A 19,968-nucleotide genomic window follows, 5' to 3' on the forward strand; every position below is an offset into this window, starting at 1 on the left:
TATGTCTGCCAGGGTCCAACCAATGACAGTCTTATATTCCTGTAATACCTGTAGGAGCTACTCTACCTGCACATCTAGCAAACCGGATGATATAATGATAGGAAAAGTAGAGTCAGGGCATAAGAAAACGTACCTGAGGTGAGCTGGGAGTGGTTTCAGCTCCAGCTTGGGTGGTTCTTCTACTGATGGCTTTGCTGGAGGTGTAGCTCTTTTTTCTAACTCAAGGGACTCGTACTGAGGTTCCCTCTTCTAGAATCCTCGGCCTTCAAGTGCCATGACCCACTCAGCTAACCCGTTACCATCCATTTCCTCTAAGTTTGTTAGGCAAGCCTCTAATGGATCTTTAGCAGTCAAGGTCACATCATCTTTGTGCAGGATCACATCCACTGCCTCCACTAAGGAGCAATTAGCATATTCATTGGGTTTCCTCATAGATTGCTGAACGTTGAATATGACTTTTTCATTGTTCAGCCTCATTTTTAGTTCCCTAGTCTCACAATCAATCAATGCTCTCCTAGTGGCTAAGAATGGCCTCCCTAAAATGATAGGTATATCATCATCTACTTGATAGTACAGAATAACAAAGTCTGCAGGGAACACAAACTTCCCTAATTGTACCAACACATCATCAAAAATCCCAGTCGACCTTTTAACCAGGCGGTCTGCCAGCTACAACAGCATAGAAGTCGGTCTAGCTCTGCCAATACCCAATTTGGTGTATACAGCCAGAGACATCAAATTTATGCTGGCTCCTAAGTCACATAATGCCCTTGCAAAGGCATAACTCCTTATAGTGCATGGAATTGTAAAGCTACATGGGTCAGACATCTTTTGAGACATAGGTCTTGTCACTACTACGCCGCAGGTCTACGTCAGAGTCACTGTGGATAGGTCCTGAAAATCAAGCTTTCGTGACATTATATCCTTCATCATCTTCACATAACCTAACATCTCCCTCAAGGCATCCATCAAGGGAATATTCAACTGAATTTGTCACAACATCTCCATGAATTTCCTGTATTGATCTTCCTTCTTTTGTTTTACCAGTCTCTTAGGGAATGATGCAGGTACCACTTTTTGTGCACTACTTGCTGGCTTCTCTTTGTTTGGGTTCTGTGGCATAAGAGGCACTTCCTGTTGCAGCTTGTTCACTCGCCTTTTCCTTACCCTTTTCACCCTGATCCAGTTCAACTACCACTTCAGTAAGTTCTGCTGGTTCATCTACCTCTAGTGGAATTGGCGTGGCTGGCGTAGTCTCTTTGCTGGCTTGTGCCATTTCCTGCTCTTTGTCTAAATCTCTCCCATTCCGGAGACTTGCTGCCATCAACTAATTCTAGTTTTTCTCCTTGGGGTTGATATTTGTGTCCGCTGGCACCGTTCCCTGGGGACGGTTGTTTAAATCCATAGACAGCTGCCCCAACGGAGTTTCAATATTCTTTATAGCAGAATCATGCACTGCCAACTTTTCCTGCATCTTACCATTTGTCCCAATGAGTTGCTGAAGTATACCCCTGATCTCTATCATGTTGTTATCTTGTTGCTGAGGAGGTGGCTGATATATCAATTGTTGCTAGTTCTGCTGTGGATAACCCTGCTGCCTTTGGTATGGCACCACTTGGCCTTGAGGTTGCATACCTCCAGACTGTTGTATATTTGGCTTGTATTGCTGATATGGTGCCGGTCTCCACTAATGTCCTCCTGGTCTCTGACCCCCAAAGTTCTTGACATAATTCATATCTTCTCTTATCCCTTGATTGTCACCTTCTCCACTCCATAAGAACACATAAGACTGATTAACACAGGGTGTGCACAGTCCTCTATTTGTTGTGTCAACAATATGCACCTGTTTCGTACCCAACTCATCAATCTTCTTTGTCAATATACTCATCTGAGTTAGGAGTGTGGCCATGTTCTCTGCATGCGAATTATTTCGGTCAAGAGGAACAGAATGCATTATGGGTGCTAGTGTTGTACCTCTAGTCATCCACCCCGAATTTTGGGACATCTTGTCAAGAAGGACTTTGCACTCGGTGAATGTCTTACTCAAAAATGCACCTCCAGCTGAAGCATCCACATTGGTAAATTGTCAGCTAACCCCATGTAGAACCTCTGCCCGAGCATTTGATCCGAAATACCATGGTGAGGACACTTCACTAGCATCCCTTTAAACCTTTCCCAAGTTTCCTACAAGGTCTCAGTCTTCTGCTGCTTGTACTGCAATATTTCATCAATCTGCCGTGCAATTTTGTTGGGCGGGTAGAACTTATTCAGGAACTGCTTGACTAATTCCTCCCAGGTGACAATAGAATTAGGAGCGAATTTAGCCAAGTCTGAGCTTCCCCAGTCACAGAGAACGGAAACAGTAGTAGATTGATAGCTTCTGGGGTCACATTCGGCTGCCTTTGGTCCACACAAATCGACAATTTTTTTTTCAAGTGTTGCTGAGGGTCTTCAATGTGTGACCCGGAGAACAATCTTTTATTTTGCAGAAGGTGCAGCATGTTGTTGGTGACCTGGAAAGTCTCCGCTTGAATTAGGAGCACAACAATGGCAGTAGCCAGGTTGTCAGCTGTAGGTTGTGCCTCATCATAAAGTGTAACTTCTGGCACAAGAGGTGCCACTACTCCAACATTTGTGGGAGCTGGCACATCCCCGACATTTCTATTGATGTTCTCTGCATCACCCATGTCAAATTCGAGCTGGTGTAGGTGCTGTGATTGGTAGATCCTCTTGTTGGCACAGTTCAATGCCCTGAATGTTTTCTCAGGGTCTGAGAATCCTTCAAGCAGTTCTCCAGTCCTCGAAGAGTTTCTAGGCATACACTTGAAGTTCACAAGAGTTCAAACGTGAGAATTTCAATAAAAAGGTTGTTTAACACCTTCGAAAATTGATTTAAACTAATAATTCTAACACTACTTCTAAGTTGTAATAAATACACTGTTAGTCCCCGACAGCGGCGCCAAAATTTGGTCACGCCCAACTATGTCTTCTAAAGGACAAAGAGGTCATTGCAAATATAATCCAGTTTTAAGTTCGGAGTCGAATCCTCAGAGAACTAACCTATCTATCACAATTTTTTGGCAATGCTATTATCAACTCAACCACTTTCTAGATGTAAGATTTTGATCAACAAAGATTTGGTTTTTGTTTAACTACTTCAAATAATGTTAAAAATAACAATAAGCTTAAGCAAAGATAATTCAATGGTAAAAGGTCTAAGGCAGTGATGTCCCCAATTGCTAGTTTTAGATCTTGACTCTTTCGCTATAATCTCGCCGTAATATTCTATGAGGATTAAGGTCTATGGGTTATCATAATTATCTCTCGATCAACTACAATAATTTACTAGAGCATTCTCTCGAACTACTCTAGCTGACAATGTGTACAGCTCTAATTATCCCACCAAAATTTCGTTATCTCTAAACCCACTTTTAAATTCAAGTAATGAATCTCTTCAATTATCCAAAAGTGGTGTTGTTCAACATCAATCTAACCTAATATTCTTTCTCAAGCAATAAGAGGTAACTAGACACGATTAATCAAGGGCCCATTCAATTAATCACCATATAAAACATAGTAGAACAATCATATAATAAATCCGGCTCGATTATAACAAGTTGAGTCAAAACTTCAACCAACAATTGGGTTCATCAACCCTAGATAAGTGTTTAGATACTCATAACAAAACAAGAGAAAACTACTAAATTGTTCATAATATAAGATTGCAAGAAAATAAAAGGGAGATAGAAAAACTCTAATGTTTGGTTGATCTTCTCACACTTGTTCTTCCTCCTTTAATGTCTAAAATCCAGATAAGCTCTATTGCGGGCGAGCTTCTAAAGTATAATAAGGGTTTGGAACCAGTTTTCCTGATTTTGCACTTTGGTCCCTTAAATTTCTGGCAAATGAACAGTTCACCGCGGTCGCGGCAGAACCGCGGTAGGATCGCGGTAGGACCGCGGTGAACAATAAACATTCTTCCTCGCCACTTGATCTGCCGCGGTTTAACCGCGGTTCCACCGCGACCGTGGTGGATTTCCTTCAGTCCAATTTGCCACTTCATGCTCGGGTACTTCTTGATTGGGCGTTTTCTTCACATTATTGACTTCAAAACACTCCTTAGTGCTTTCTCGCTTAGATTATTCCCTACGAAGCATAAGAATATCAATTAGAGCATTTTGTTATCAATTTGCCTATAAAACCACAGTAAAGTATGGTAATATTGAGGTGTAAATATCATCTATATAGCCTAATATCAGTAGGCTATAATTACGTATTTTAGTCGCTTATTACATTCTAATTTACTGCACTTAATTGAGTTTGAGCTTTAATTGCTAGTGTTTTGCATTAATTGTGTGTTTTATGCCTTTTAAGAGTGATTTCGAGCTATGTAGATGTTATGGAATGCATTCAAATAATTTGGAGCTTTGAAGTTTGAGTAAAAGCCCAAGGAATTAAGCTGGTATCGTGTTCGAGGATCAATGGATGATAGTTAAAAACGAACGAAGAATCGAGTAGGCATATTGCGTAGTGTCTAGTAACATGTACATAACTTTTTGCTCAAAACTCCATTTGAGCTCCAAAATATATGGCCAGAAATCTAATTCTAAGGTCTACAACTTTTACGTTTTACGTTTTTCCAAATTCCTAACAGAACAAGGTTAAAACTGTGCGACAAGTGCGCAGCCGCACACTGGCCGCGTATGTGAGGTAGAAACTGGCCAATATCCGCGGTTGAATCCACGACCGCGGACGTCCTGATGTGGAAAAGTGTCCTTTCACATAGGAGAAGGTATAATTGTTTGGGCCCGATCCTACTTGGTATATATACATAGAAAAACGGTATTTTGAGCACCTTTGACAGACTTTTTATACAATTTAGACCTAAGGAGGCTAAGGAGACCAGAGATTCGACCTAAGGAGGCAAGAACACATTAGAAGCAAGGCGGAGGATTCTTCTACGAGTTTTTCACTTTCTTCTTCCTATTTTCATTATTGGTTATAAATTCTAGTAATGTATATTTGCATACTATTATGAATAGCTAATTTGTTATCTAGGGTTTTGATGGAACCTTTTGTAGGATAAATACTTGTTATGTTTTTATATAATTGAGTCGTTGGATTTCTCTACTTGTTCAACTACGTGTTTGTTGCTGTTGATTGAATGACCATCAATTGACTGTGCCTATTTAGTGTGTACTGCTCGAGAAAGAGTACTTATTTAGGTAGTTGTTGAACAACGTCACTCCTAACGTATGTGAGAAATCAATACAGTGGGTTTAACGGTAGGTTTAGAAATAACAAAGCCTTGATGTGGTTATAGTGAGCGGTTAGATGAAGTCAACTAGCGTAGTTCGAGAGAATATGTCTAGTAAATTATTGTAGTTGCTCGAGAGAGAATTACGACACCTAAAGTGCTCATGATCAGTAGAGAATACATTGGCGAAATTGTTGGGATTATAGCTGGAAGGATTCCGACAATTGAGGAAGTCATAACTCTAGACCTCCTTAATTTAGTCTCCAACCCTTTGTCTAGTTAGTTGATAATTTTACCGCTTTCTAGTATTTGCTAGTTAATTAGTTAGAAATATAAATCTCAATCTTTATAATTTAGAAAATTGTTCAAACTTGTCTTCTTAGTGATATTAAACAGATATAGCTAAGTCTTAGTTCTCTGTGGGATTCGACTTCAAACTTTTAGACCGAATTATATTTGCAGCGAACGCTTATCCTTTTTAGGACTAGAGTTGGGTGTGATCATTACCATTAGAAATAAAACATCCCATGGTTGCGTAAGAACCTGAAATTAAGGAACACATCCCACGAACTCCCATCCCCCAAAATGTGATCTTCATCCCCTCCTTATTTTCCCCTAAAATTTCTTAATAAATTAACTAAGTATCATTCTAAAAGATATTACAGATTTTTTACATTAACTTTTTAACTCTAAAAATAAATTTTAGTTATACTTTTTAAATTAAAGACAAGTACAACTGATATCACGTTTTAGGATTATCCAATATATCATAAAACCTAAACTCAAATTTAATCGCTATGTTGTTATCTAATTATCTCCGTTCCTCAAATATCTATAAGAAAAGAAAGATGCTTGAATATGCAAAAACATGTTTTTCACCTTTTGCTTATTAAGAATAGCCAAAATTTACAGAGTTTTTAAAAGTTGGTTACCTAGTGTCAAACTTCAAACCTTCGAGAAGATGAAGAAGCAACAGCTGGATTGGTGTGAAATTTACCAAAATTGGCTAAAATTATAATAATTTCTAAAATTAGATACTATGTTTTAAATATGATGCTAAAAGAGGCTACATAGATGTCCCGTGGCCACTCCCTGACTTTGAAAAATAATAAATGTCCATTTCACAACTAATAGCCCGGTTTGATGAAGCTTTTTTTGGTCAAAAGTGCTTTTTTTGTACTTTTGACCAAAAGTTAAGGTGTTTGGCCAAGTTTTTGAAAGGAAGAAAAGTGCTTTTGAGAAGAATAAAAGGTGATTTTTAAATTAATTAGCCAAGTACAAACTGGTTCTCACAGAAAATACTTGTCAAAATAACAAATTGCTGTACTTATCAAAATAAGGTGCTTTTAGAAGCTTGTCCAACGAGGCTATAAGATTCATGACAACTTGTAAAACTTAAAACTGTAAGACAATGGCTATTTGTGAATTTTACACTTACCTATTGCCATTTCTACCATAGATCCATACATAACTTAATGCGGGTATACTGTCAAACCAAATTCCTGTTTGGTTGTACTTATGCAATAGTTTATATTTTCTTATATGGCCAAAATACACTATATTATCATATAAGGAAATTTTATGCAGAGATTTATTATTCCAATATGATTAACCAAACGACCCAACATTTTCATTTACAGATAGAGATGTTTAGAATAATTAATTTATTCATTTTTAATGAAGGGATCGATGGAAATGTCTTATTTGGTGCATATCTCACGGGCTGAGGAAGAAATTGTGGAAAAGTTATGAACGATGACAAGGAAGCCACTTCTTCAGAGCGTAATTGCTCTACTGAATTTCAGAGTCCACAACAAATGGATTGGGTACGTACCAATTTTCAATATCCTCTTCCTTTATTATGCTTTTGTAGTACTAATTCGCACAAGTAAATTTTGAACCTTTTACAACTTGGTACTGTTTTAATCAGCTCAGGATTCAAGATTCTTTAAAGAGACAGTTGATCACTGAAGATGATTTCAAATGGAGATTACCCCCCAAAATGAATGAAAGAGAAAAAGAAGGAAGTAATTGTGAAATATTGCTGAAGTATGTTGGTGGGGTTGACTTGAGTTTCTCAAAAGAAGACTCATCGATTGCCTGTGGTACACTTGTTGTTTTGGACTTTCAGACCCTCAAAGTTGTTTATGAAGATTCTTCTATTGTTAGACTTCACATTCCATATCTTCCTGGCTTCCTTGCCTTCAGAGAGGTCTCCTACATGTATCTTTAGTCAATATATAATATAGTCCTTATTTGTTTGACACTTTTCTTTTTGTTCATCAAGAAAGATTAACACATTTCTATATTTGGAAACTAGTTAATTTTGCATTCATTTTGCCATTGATATGACTTGCTCTAGGTTATACCGGATGTAAAAACTATCGTTTGGTACAAGGGTACTTTTGATATATTATCCGTTTTTAGCTTAAGCGTAAAGTTCCATATTTTTCATTAAACTCATGTTTAGTCAAACAATTCCAGACAAATTGGCATAGAGGGAGGGAGTATGTCTTATTGATTGTTTATTTCTGCAGTGAGTTCCCATTTTAACTTATCAATTTGCTAAAACTTTGGAACATATAAGCCCCCAGTTTGGTCTAGTTGTAAGAGCGTAATAAGTGATGTGTGCGTTAGGCGATGTGTGCGTTAGGCGCAAGTCACAATTCAAACCCTGCTGCAGACAAAAACCTGATACTTAATCCATTGAGTTTCAAAACCGTGCGCCACTGACCTTGGAGATTTCTTGATTATAAAAAAAAATTAAAAAAAATTGAAACATATAGTGATGATCTTCATTGAAATTGTTAAAAAGAAGAACATGATTAGATTTGGTAGGATGTTGTTTTTATGTTTGTTGTGAGAGAGTAATCTTGGAATCTTACTTATATTAATTATACAAACTCAACATTCTTGTGAGTAATGTGAACTGACCTGGTATATTTGCCCAACTGATTCTTTAAGGCCCCTGTACTCCTGGAGCTTTTGGATAAAATGAAGAAAAATGCTCATCCTTTTTACCCACAGGTGAATGTTGATGAATTTCCTCCACTCTTCCCCTCTCTCCTTGCTTATTTCGCATTCCGTAAATGGTGCAAATTTTGTTCTAAAGTCAATATACTGGCTCAAATCAGCTAAATGTTATGATACAAGTGTTGTTTTTCACATTAAGCTTACTCTAAGTTTGTTATCTACCAAGTAAAAGAAACATTGAAGCCATAATTCTCTTCAAGAAGGGCAGTGAATTGGATTTTGGCTGGTTAAACCAAATCTTGCACCTTCCTTGTACCGTTAGTGCTCTACTCCACACCCAACCCAACATCAACCTCTACCTCAAAATAGTGACCTGCCTACTTCTATCCTACCTTCTATTATTTACTCAAGAGGAAAAAAGGAGAGGGGGAAAAAAGCTAAGAGATATTACCTGCTAATGCCTAATTAATAGTCAGTAGTTGTAGAAGATTTTGTTCCTAACTTGCTGGAACTGTCAAGTTCTACAAACGAAAGCCTCATGGTTCCTATTTAAATCAACTAATGGGCAGCATAAGATGACTAAAAACATCTATGCAAGTAGTAGTTTCATTAATTACTTAAGGGGCAATTTTCTCTTGTGAGTTAGACTTCCAATGAATATGCAGCCAGGAAAGTGTTTATGCTACAAAATGTGTTGCCTACTGGTAATTCTAATTCTGTTTCCTCCCTTCCTTTTCTTTTGTACATAGTCCTCTCGTAGGTTCAATATACATTATTGAGTTGGATTGAGATTCTTCCCCTACCATGTGCTGTGATGAAGCTAGAATCTTATGCCTTTTCCTGCGTCTGAAATTCTGAATTTTAAGAAAGTTGATAGAAACTTGTTACCCGAGAAATGTGAAAAGAATGAAATAATTCTAAAAGAAATAAATTTTTCGTTGTATGCGTGGAAAAGAGGCCTAAAGTTAGTGTTAGAGATAGCTATGTAATTGTCCCACATTGGAATAGGAGTAGTATCCCCTTTGTATAGAGTAGCTATAAATAGCACCTCTTGTATTGCATCACATACAACAATATCAATATATCATATTTTCTCCCGTGCCTTCTCACATGGTATCAGAGCTATCGTGAGAGATTTATCGCTGTGCATAAATTCCAGCGATTCCGGGAAGTAAAATCAGTCACCGGAACCCTTTTTCCGGCGACTTTCAAAGTTGTTTTGCGTCTGCTTTGTCTCGGTCAGTATTGTGCACAAAATCCAACACTACCACAAGAGTAGTCACTGTCCGGCGACCAAATCCCAGTGAAAATCTCCGGCGGTACTGTAGCTGTCCAAAGAAAATTTTCCGGCGAAGTTCCAATGTTGCGTGGGCCACCTTCCGGCCATTTTTTGGCGACGACTCTTCAGGACAGATTGTTTCCCTTGCAATTTCGAGCCTACCCATCCAGGTTACACCAAATTCCGACCACTTTTTTATTTTTCCGGCGTGAATAGTGATTTCAAAAAGTTGACTTCCGGCCATTTTTTGAAAAAGTTCCTTCAGAACAGTTGGGTCTTCTGGTAATTCCGATCCTACCCCTACTGTTTTTATTTCATTCCGACCACTTTGAATATTTTCCGGCTACAACAGTAACTTTCCAACTGCTACAGTAGTTTACTATTCTGGTTCAGTATTCCTTACTCTATTTTCAGTGGATTACAGTTGATTATTTCTCTTATTTGGTAATAATTTACAAGATATCTTTGGGAATTGATGTTTTTGGGTCTAAAAGCATGAGTTTTGGAAACTCTAATGTTATGATTACCTCGGAACCTTTAATAGGAGGTTCAAACTACTTAGCTTGGGCTTTATCTGTCGAGTTGTGGTGTAAAGGTCAAGGTGTGCAAGATCATCTGATTAAACAGTCTAGCGAAGGAGATGAAAAGGCGATAGCGCTTTGGGCAAAAATTGATGCTCAATTATGTAGCTTCTTGTGGCGTTCTATTGATTCTAAGTTGATGCCTTTGTTTCGGCCATTCCAGACATGTTATTTGGTTTGGGCAAAGGCTCGTACGTTATACACTAATGATATATCTCGCTTCTATGATGTGATATCACGGATGACAAACTTAAAGAAGCAAGAATTAGATATGTCTACTTACTTGGGTCAGGTACAGGCAGTCATGGAGGAATTTAAGACATTGATGCCAGTTTCTGCTAGTGTGTCAAAACAACAAGAGCAGCAACAGAAAATGTTTCTAGTTCTTACACTCGCTGGACTTCCTCATGATCTTGATTCAGTACGAGACCAGATTTTGGCGAGTCCGACTGTCCCTACAGTTGATGAATTATTCTCTCGATTACTTCGCCTTGCTGCAGCACCAAGTCACCCAGTGATTTCATCACAGATACTTGATTCCTCTGTTCTTGCATCCCAGACACTGGATGTTCGGGCATCTCAAGCTATGGAGAATAGACGAGGAGGCGGTCGTTTTGGGAGATCTAGACCCAAGTGTTCTTATTGTCACAAACTTGGACACACTCGCGAAATGTGTTATTCCTTAAATGGCCGTCCACCCAAAAATGCCTACGTTGCTCAGAGCGAGACTACAGGTAACCAGGGCTTTTCTGTATCTAAAGAAGAATATAATGAGCTCCTTCAGTATCGAGCAAGTAAGCAAACATCTCCACAAGTAGCCTCAGTTGCCCAGACTGACACTCCTATTGCTGGTAATTCTTTTGCTTGTGTTTCCCAGTCTAGTACTCTTGGACCATGGGTCATGGACTCAGGCGCTTCTGATCATATCTCTGGTAATAAATCACTTTTATCGAATATTGTATATTCACAGTCTCTTCCTACTGTTACTTTAGCCAATGGATGTCAAACTAAGGCACAAGGAGTTGGACAAGCCAACCCATTGTCTTCTATCACCCTAGATTCCGTTCTTTATGTTCCTGGTTGTCCTTTTAGTCTTGCATCTGTTAGTCGTTTGACTCGTGCCCTCAATTGTGGTATATATTTTATTGATGATTCTTTTATTATGCAGGACCGCAGTACGGGACGGACAATTGGTACAGGTCGTGAATCAGAAGGTCTTTACTACCTTAACTCGCTCAGTCCTTCCACAACATGTCTAGTTACAGATCCTCCAGATCTAATCCACAGACGTTTAGGACATCCGAGTTTATCCAAACTTCAAAAGATGGTGCCTAGTTTATCCAGTTTGTCTAGATTAGATTGTGAGTCGTGTCAGCTTGGGAAACATACCCGAGCTTCCTTTACGCGTAGTGTTGAGAGTCATGCAGAGTCTGTTTTCTCCTTGGTTCATTCTGATATATGGGGTCCTAGTAGAGTCAGTTCAACCTTGGGATTTCGTTATTTTGTTAGCTTTATTGATGATTACTCAAGATGTACTTAGCTTTTCTTAATGAAAGATCGTTCTGAGTTATTCTCTATATTCCAGAGTTTTTGTGCTGAAATCAAAAACCAATTTGGTGTCTCTATCCGCATTTTTCGCAGTGATAATGCCTTAGAATATGTATCTTCTCAGTTTCAGCAGTTTATGTCTTCTCATGGAATTATTCATCAGACATCTTGTCCTTATATTATTGAGACTGCTTGCACACTTCTAATTGAGTCTCGTGTTCCGCTGCGTTTTTGGGGCGATGCAGTTCTCACAGCTTGTTATTTGATTAATAGGATGTTTTCATCTCCCATCAAGGGTCAGATTCCACATTCAATATTGTTTCCCCAGTCAGCCTTATACCCTCTTCCACCTCGGGTTTTTGGGAGCACATGTTTTGTTCATAACTTAGCCCCGGGGAAAGATAAGTTAGCTCCTCGTGCTCTCAAGTGTGTCTTCCTTGGTTATTCTCGTGTTCAGAAGGGATATCGTTGTTATTTACCTGATCTTCATAGGTACCTTATGTCAGCTGACGTCACATTTTTCGAGTCTAACCCTTTCTTCACAACTGATGTTACTTCTGCTGACCACCATGACATATCTGAGGTCTTACCTATACCGACTTTTGAGGAGTTTAGTAATCCTCCTCCACCTTCAACCACAGAGGTTTCACCCTTACCAACTTTTGAGGAGTCCAGTGTTATCCCTCCTAGTTCCCCAGCCACAGGAACACCACTCTTGACTTATCATCGTCGTTCGCGCCCTACATCAGGCCCATCTGGTTCTCGTCCTGCACCTGACACGGCTCCTACTGCGGATCCTGCTCCTAGTACACCGATTGCACTTCGAAAAGGTATACGGACCACACTAAACCCTAATTCTCATTATGTTGGTTTGAGTTATCATCGTCTGTCATCTCCCCATTATGCTTTTATATCTTCATTGTCCTCGATTTCTATCCCTAAGTCTACAGGTGAAGCATTGTCTCATCCAGGATGGCGATAGGCTATGAGTGACGAGATGTCTGCTTTACATACAAGTGGTACATGTGAGCTTGTTCCTCTTCCTTCAGGTAAATCTACCGTTGGTTGCCGTTGGGTTTATGCAGTCAAAGTTGGTCCCGATGGCCAGATTGATCGACTTAAGGCACGTCTTGTTGCCAAAGGATACACTCAAATATTTGGGCTAGATTACAGTGATACCTTCTCTCCGGTGGCTAAAGTGGCATTAGTTCGCCTTTTTCTATCCATGGCTGCAATTCGTCATTGACCCCTCTATCAGTTGGACATTAAGAATGCCTTTCTTCATGGTGATCTTGAGGATGAGGTTTATATGGAGCAACCACCTGGTTTTATTGCTCAGGGGGAGTCTCGTGGCCTTGTATGTCGCTTGCGTCGGTCACTTTATGGTCTAAAGCAGTCTCCTCGAGCCTGGTTTGGTAAGTTCAGCACGGTTATCCAGGAGTTTGGCATGACTCGTAGTGAAGCTGATCACTCTGTGTTTTATTGCCACTCTGCTTCAAGTCTATGTATTTATCTGGTAGTCTATGTTGATGATATTATTATTACGGGCAATGATCAGGATGGTATTACTAATCTGAAGTAGCATCTCTTCCAGCACTTTCAAACTAAGGATCTAGGCAGATTGAAGTACTTTCTAGGTATTGAGGTTGCTCAATCTAGCTCAAGTATTGTTATTTCTCAAAGGAAATATGTGTTAGACATTCTTGAGGAAACAGGGATGACAGGTTGCAGACCTGTTGACACGCCGATGGATCCGAATTCTAAACTTCTGCCTGGACAGGGGGAGCCACTTAGCGATCCTGCAAGCTATAGGCGGCTGGTTGGTAAATTAAATTATCTCAGTGACTAGGCACGACATTTCTTATCCTGTGAGTGTTGTAAGTCAGTTTATGAATTCTCCCTGTGATAGTCATTGGGATGCAGTTGTCCGCATTATCCGGTATATAAAATCGGCTCCAGGTAAAGGATTACTGTTTAAGGATCGAGGTCATGAGCAGATCGTTGGGTACTCGGATGCTGATTGGGCAGGATCACCTTCTGATAGACGTTCTACGTCTGGATATTGTGTTTTAGTAGGAGGAAATTTGGTGTCCTGGAAAAGTAAGAAACAAAATGTAGTTGCTCGGTCTAGTGCAGAAGCAGAATACCGAGCAATGGCTATGGCAACATGTGAACTAGTCTGGACCAAACAATTGCTCAAGGAGTTGAAATTTGGTGAAATCAGTCGGATGGAACTTGTGTGCGATAATCAAGCTGCACTTCATATTGCATCAAATCCGGTGTTTCATGAGAGAACTAAACACATTGAGATTGATTGTCACTTCGTCAGAGAAAAGATACTCTCAGGAGATATTACTACGAAGTTTGTGAGATCGAATGATCAACTTGCAGATATTTTTACCAAGTCCCTCACTAGTCCTCGCATTGATTATATATGTAACAAGCTCGGTACATATGATTTATATGCTCCGGCTTGAGGGGGAGTGTTAGAGATAGCTATGTAATTGTCCCACATTGGAATAGGAGTAGTATCCCCTTTGTATAGAGTAGCTATAAATAGCACCTCTTGTATTGCATCACATACAATATCAATATATCATATTTTCTCCCGTGCCTTCTCACGGTTAGAATAAAGTTACTAGCTTGGATTTCCCTCAAATCCTTCAGCCTCTCTGGAACCAAAATTGTAAGGAAGTTTTCTTACATCATAAACGAGTTCTCAGGTTTCTTGCTAACTAAACAAAAGGAAAGTGCATGAAAGTTTACTTCTTATCCCGAAAAATAAAATGCAGGAGAGTTTACTCCACCCCCCCCGCGCGCGCGCGCGCGCTTTTCCTTTATTTTCTTGTCTTTCAAGTTCACTCTTGGTGATTGTTATAATTGCTGTGTGTTGGTTTTCGTTATTCTTGGCTAATAATTCATTCATGCCTTGAATTAAGAATCCTGTGGTTATCTTTCAGTCATCTTTCATTAAATTTGATTAGTTAGAGGATTTTTGATTATTTCATGCTTCCCCTTCCACCTCCAGGCTTCAAATGGTAAAACTTTTGAAAGTAGTGGTGAGATCTAGGATGTATTGGTACCACAGCTTCCTGACCCCTTTCCTCCCCCACCACTGGCATTTGTTCTGGTGAGCTGGCTACTAAAAAAGTTAATACCTGACATCTATTTAATGCTTATGTTCACAGCTACTGATGGTTGATGGCAATGGATTGCTTCATCCTCGAGGCAAGTTTCGTTGTTATTTCTAGCTGGAAAAAAGATAATTCCTAAGTGTTGCAGATTGTTTATGGTGACTCGTCATTAGAAGATACCATACTCGCTCCATTTTTCGTGAATAAGATACTCAGAAACATTAAAAATATCGTCCTTTATCATGATCACATCTAGCATCATATTCTACATCTTTGCATTTTATAGCCAAACTCGTGTCAATTTTCCAACAATTACTAACTTTTATTCCTAAAACCCACTTTAAGAAAAATGTATAACTAATTGGACTTGCTTAGGTAATTTGATACACACGGAGTTTTCCATCTCTCTGTACCTTTTTGGCTATCTTGTAGGCTCGTTACACATATTGGCTAGTTGGTTCTCAGTTAATAAATCAGGGAATAATTATTCTCTTTGGATATTTCTCTATTTTAGATCTTGGATTTTGTATATGTGCGGCTAATGCATTCTTCAAAGAAAAGAGACTAGGAATTAATTTGCTCTCCGCTTAATTTATTACTGTGACTGTTTTGATCATTCTTTAAGGCTTTCACTCACATGTAGAGATCAATGCACTAAACCTGTGGCATTAAGTTGACTCTGCGGTATTTGTATTATCAATAGGAGATGATTAATGACAATCATAATCTTCTTGAACCTGATGATAATTTGACTGGATTGAAGAAGGCAATCATATGCTGGTGCTAAGAGTACCTTTTTTAGGTAAATTAAACTCAGTAAAGGACTAGATGCATTTTCCAGATAATAATTTGAATTATAGTTCATAATGGTGTTTCAGGCAAGTTGCAGTCTTATGAAGGACAGGATGCAATAGAAACTAAGTGATTCTTGCACATCTTTTATACATGTAATAAATTGAAAATGCACGAGATCAACTCTAACTTGATCAAGAAAGTCATTCAAGTGTCCAAACAAGATGGTATTAGGTACTCTCATGTTTTGAAAAGGAATTTAAGTAGTTTCCTGGCATTCTGAAGCTAGTTGACAAGGTCTGAACTGTTTGAACCCTACTCCTGCCATGGCTTTGAAAAGATATTTCAGCTTTACTTATCCTCTTGCGTGATTTTATTTTTAATTCAGCTCTTGTTCGATGCTGTTTGGCTTTTAAATAGCTGTTAAAATTTAATAAGAGAACTAGTGAGTTTGACTTTACTGATTAGTTCATCTATGATTGGCTTTTGTATCACTGACTGTTCAACTTGGAAGATTTGGCATATTTGACTTCATATGGACATGAATCAACTGGGGACTGAGTATGCAGATAGGGGTTCCTCCTGTTTTCATTGTTCCAACAGTACCTTTTCACACTTATTTTTGCTAAAGCCGCTGCAACACCAATTATCTTCTGCAGCTTTTGGTTTGGCTTGTCATATTGGTGTCTTAGCTGATCTTCCTACTGTTGGAGTGGGAAAGAATGTAAGTTTAAACTTCTTTGTCCACTTGAAGTTTCATGGAAAATCTGCATAGATTCAGTCCTCATGTGCTTTTGTTAGTTCCCACTTCTTGCCCTGGGATTCAGAAATGATCAACTGACAATTATAGCCCATTTGGCCAAGCCGCAAAAATCAACTTATTTTGAGAAGTGTTTTTTCTCAAAAGTGCTTTCAAAAGTACTTTTGGTGAGAAGCAATTTGTGTTTGGCTAATTAATTTGAAAAGTACTGCTGAGCAACAATTAGTGTTTGGCCAAGCTTTAAAAAACTGTTTCTAAGTGTATTTTTCTCAAAAGTGCTTTTCAAAAAAATGCTTTTGGAGAGAAGCTACTTTTTTCTGCTTCTCCAAAAACTGCTTCTGCTTCTCCTCAAAAGCACTTTTTTTCTTTCAAAAGCTTGGCCAAACGCCTTAATTTTAGAAAAAAAACACTTTTGACAAAAAAAAAGCGCTTTTGCCTCAAAAGAAGCTTGCCAAACAGGCTATTACTCTATGTGGAATACTTAACTGGCAAATATCTCCTAGTATTCTTCCCGTTGACTTGTTTATATAGTTTTCACTTCTTATTGATACTAAAACTTGGCTATTGCATTATTTTTGTATAATTAGTTGCCTCATTTGTGCACTGGTTTATAGATATTTTCTGTTCTTATCTGTTTCCAGTTGCACCATGTGGATGGTCTTACACAATCTAGGGTAAGAGAAATCCTTCAAGCAGCGGACTCTCCTGAAAATGTCTTACCCCTAATTGGGGACTCTGGATGTACCTGGGGAGCGGTAAGGAGTTAGTTAATTATTTTGTGTCCATGAAATAATACAATTATGGTGTAAACTGTAATGTTCAATTATTTTCTAATGAATCCTTCCGTGAATCACTCTTCAGAAAAGGTGTGGATTTTGGAGGCCTTTTGTTTTCTAACTAGCAACTACACATTATACTTAATGTTTCCAGTATGTTGTATTGGTTTTCCGGTTGATATTCTGTGAAATATTAAGTTATAATCTTACTACACACAGAAGATTATGATATGCTGGTCTCACGGGAAACGTAAAATACTCTTTTAACTACTAGTTCCAGAAATCACAAGGTCCAACTTTGGGTTGAGTCAACTAATTGTGAGCTTTTATCGTAGTATTCATCACAAGGTCCAAATTAGGTGCAAGTTGATTAAATCTTTATGCAGGCAATGCAATCATCTCAGGGCTCTTTGAAGCCCATATTCATTTCAGTTGGTCATCGTGTATCTCTTGCCACTGCAATTGAGACTGTGAAGATGACTTGCAGATTTCGTGTTCCAGAGCCCACCCGACAGGTAGGTCCAAGAAGTTTGAAAAGAAGCAATACATTGTTGTCATCATTATTCCTTGGTAGTGAAGGAGTTGATAGGGACTCAGCACTATTTATTCAAATTGTGCTAATTGGTTTGTGAATTTACATATTTTATAACTCAACTTGTACTTCTGATGTGTAGGCTGATATAAGATCAAGGGAGCGACTGAGGAACCATCAATGATTATGTCCGTACTTATTTCTCTATCTATTTGGTAGGTTTTCATATGATTAGAGTGCCGATAATATCATACCATTTTTAAATAGGACGCGAAAAGGTTATTAGAGGTTGAGTTCAAGAGCTGTTGAAGTCTACATAAATATCTGCAGATATACTTCTATATCTGCAGATAGAGATTGAGAACCTCCTGCTTCCATATCTGCAGATATACTTCTACATAAATAGTCTTCCAACCTCCAACACCCCCCCCCCCAACACCTTATATTTTATCAGGAACTTGTCCAAACATGGTCCAGTTAAGCTTACTTTGGTTTTTGTGTCATACAGGATGATTATGCTTCATCTTTAATTTGGAACTTCAGTTGGGCCACGATTGAAGTGTCATGTTCGTGACATGTCTTATGTGTAGTGCTCCGTTGTTGATACCATGGAATGCTCGACTGAACGAGAACTGCACTTATATATATAGAGGGGCAAATGGAGAAGAGGAGAAGGGAAATATCATTAGATTCTGAGTGAAGAAAACATAGTGAAAGAGCATTAGATTATGAGGAAGATAACATTCATACAGATACTATTTTCCATTTCATCTTTTCTTTATAATATCAGCATTTTGTTGGCCTTTTTGCAGTTCTCCCTCCCCCGTCCCACCCCCACCCCACCCACCCACTCATTGTAAAATTATTTGGTAAAAGTTTGTATATAATTGTTAGACATGTTTGACAAGGGTCATTTCAAGTTATCCATAAACTCTCTCAGGAAAAGCCGACAGTCATAGTTTACGGTGTCTACTTTATCAAATCACACTAGTTTATCATAGTTGGCCTTGGATATAATTTCTAATATTTCATAAAATGAAATACTTAAACTTCTTATAATAGAAATCTCACACAGGTATACTCCGGTTTTCTTAAATTTCAAATTTCAAAAATAAACACTTTAACTTTCAATATGGAAAGGAAATTTAGCAGTTTTGCTCCCAAGATATTGTTTTATTTTGATTTTTAGCCTTCTAGGAGCGTCTATGGTTCCGTTGGTTCGATTTTACTTAAAGAGAAACCAAATCAACTGATATATCTTTCGCATAGGGGGCGGCTAGAGGGTATAGCACCTAAAGCAAGTGTTTTAGGGGCTCGTTTTTTATTTTATTTTTTATAAACAAAACGTGTAAATATTAATTTTTCCCCAAAATGGAGATCACTAGACGATGAAAATGCAAAAAATATAACTTTGAATGTTCTTTAAAATATGATAATCACGATCATATTGATGGTTTAAACATATTTTCTAATTAAACGTTTTAAGAAAAATAGTACGAGTAGAAAATTAATGATGCACTTAATCAAATACAAAGATCTGATTCCCTTCATTATGTTTATATTACTTATAGAATGATATTACCTCAGCAGAAAGTAGATTTTCAATATTAAAATTAATAAAATCTTTCTTGAGATTATCAATGTTTCAAGAGAGATTAAATAAATTAATATTATCAATCCAAACAAACTTATTATAATTAACTTTATGGTACGCGCCTTGCGCGTGTATCTATATTAATAAATATATAATTTAAAAATTTAGAACATTATTTTTGATTAATATATTTGAATTATAAAATAAAATTATATTATAAAATATAAATTTCGGAAAATGATAGAATATTGATTCCAATTAGCTAGACTGTCTCATGTAAAATTTATTTGTGAAGAGTAAAAATGTCGATCAATATTTCGCGAAGAGCGTCCTTTTAGAGTACGCGCTTTGCGTGTCTATCTATATGTGACATTCAATTCTTATGTGTCATTTTGAAAGTATTTGTTGGATTTGATGTTGAGCTAAAGAGTATCATAATTATGAATATTGAGTTAGTTTATATCTAATTATAGTATTTAGTAAAATGTGTACTTACATTTTAGTACATAAATTATTCCTAATGAGAGTTGCACATTGGACCAAAATTATTCCTAATGGAATTATTATATTTTAATAAAGCTTACAGAACTAAATTATGTGTCTATGGGAACTTTTATACCTTTCTAAACACTCAAATTGATTCTAAGGATTCACATCCCTCTTATTCACTTTGGACCGAGTGGAACTTGCAATAGGATTGGAAGTTTGGAACTCTTTCTCGCATGTCCAAATGCAATTTGGT

The 19,968-nt window shown here is 37.9% G+C and overlaps 2 protein-coding genes across 6 annotated transcripts; one reads left to right on the forward strand and one right to left on the reverse strand.

Moving 5' to 3' along the window:
* Window positions 1–249: 249 nt before the first annotated feature.
* On the reverse strand, window positions 250–828 carry LOC142174444 (uncharacterized). Its single transcript, XM_075240237.1, has 2 exons — window positions 708–828; window positions 250–587 (listed from the first exon to the last, which is right to left on the reverse strand). The coding sequence occupies exons 1-2, from the start codon at window positions 826–828 to the stop codon at window positions 250–252; spliced, it is 459 nt and encodes a 152-aa protein (XP_075096338.1).
* A 5,823-nt stretch (window positions 829–6,651) lies between these two features.
* On the forward strand, window positions 6,652–18,544 carry LOC107775915 (uncharacterized). Of its 5 annotated transcripts, none has more exons than XM_016595718.2 (10): window positions 6,652–6,738; window positions 6,941–7,083; window positions 7,188–7,469; window positions 8,222–8,284; window positions 14,827–14,866; window positions 16,224–16,288; window positions 16,966–17,079; window positions 17,487–17,615; window positions 17,775–17,847; window positions 18,141–18,544. In XM_016595718.2, the coding sequence occupies exons 2-9, from the start codon at window positions 7,006–7,008 to the stop codon at window positions 17,814–17,816; spliced, it is 813 nt and encodes a 270-aa protein (XP_016451204.1). In that variant the 5' UTR covers window positions 6,652–6,738; window positions 6,941–7,005; the 3' UTR covers window positions 17,817–17,847; window positions 18,141–18,544. The 5 variants fall into 5 exon arrangements, with proteins under 5 accessions (XP_016451204.1, XP_075096875.1, XP_016451206.1 ...); XM_075240774.1 differs by having other exon boundaries at window positions 7,193–7,469; XM_016595720.2 differs by lacking the exon at window positions 6,652–6,738 and having other exon boundaries at window positions 6,800–7,083; window positions 7,193–7,469.
* The last annotated feature ends 1,424 nt before the right edge of the window (window positions 18,545–19,968 follow it).

The sequence above is a fragment of the Nicotiana tabacum genome, chromosome 20 (assembly GCF_000715075.1).
Source record: "Nicotiana tabacum cultivar K326 chromosome 20, ASM71507v2, whole genome shotgun sequence".
NCBI classification, from domain to species: domain Eukaryota; kingdom Viridiplantae; phylum Streptophyta; class Magnoliopsida; order Solanales; family Solanaceae; genus Nicotiana; species Nicotiana tabacum.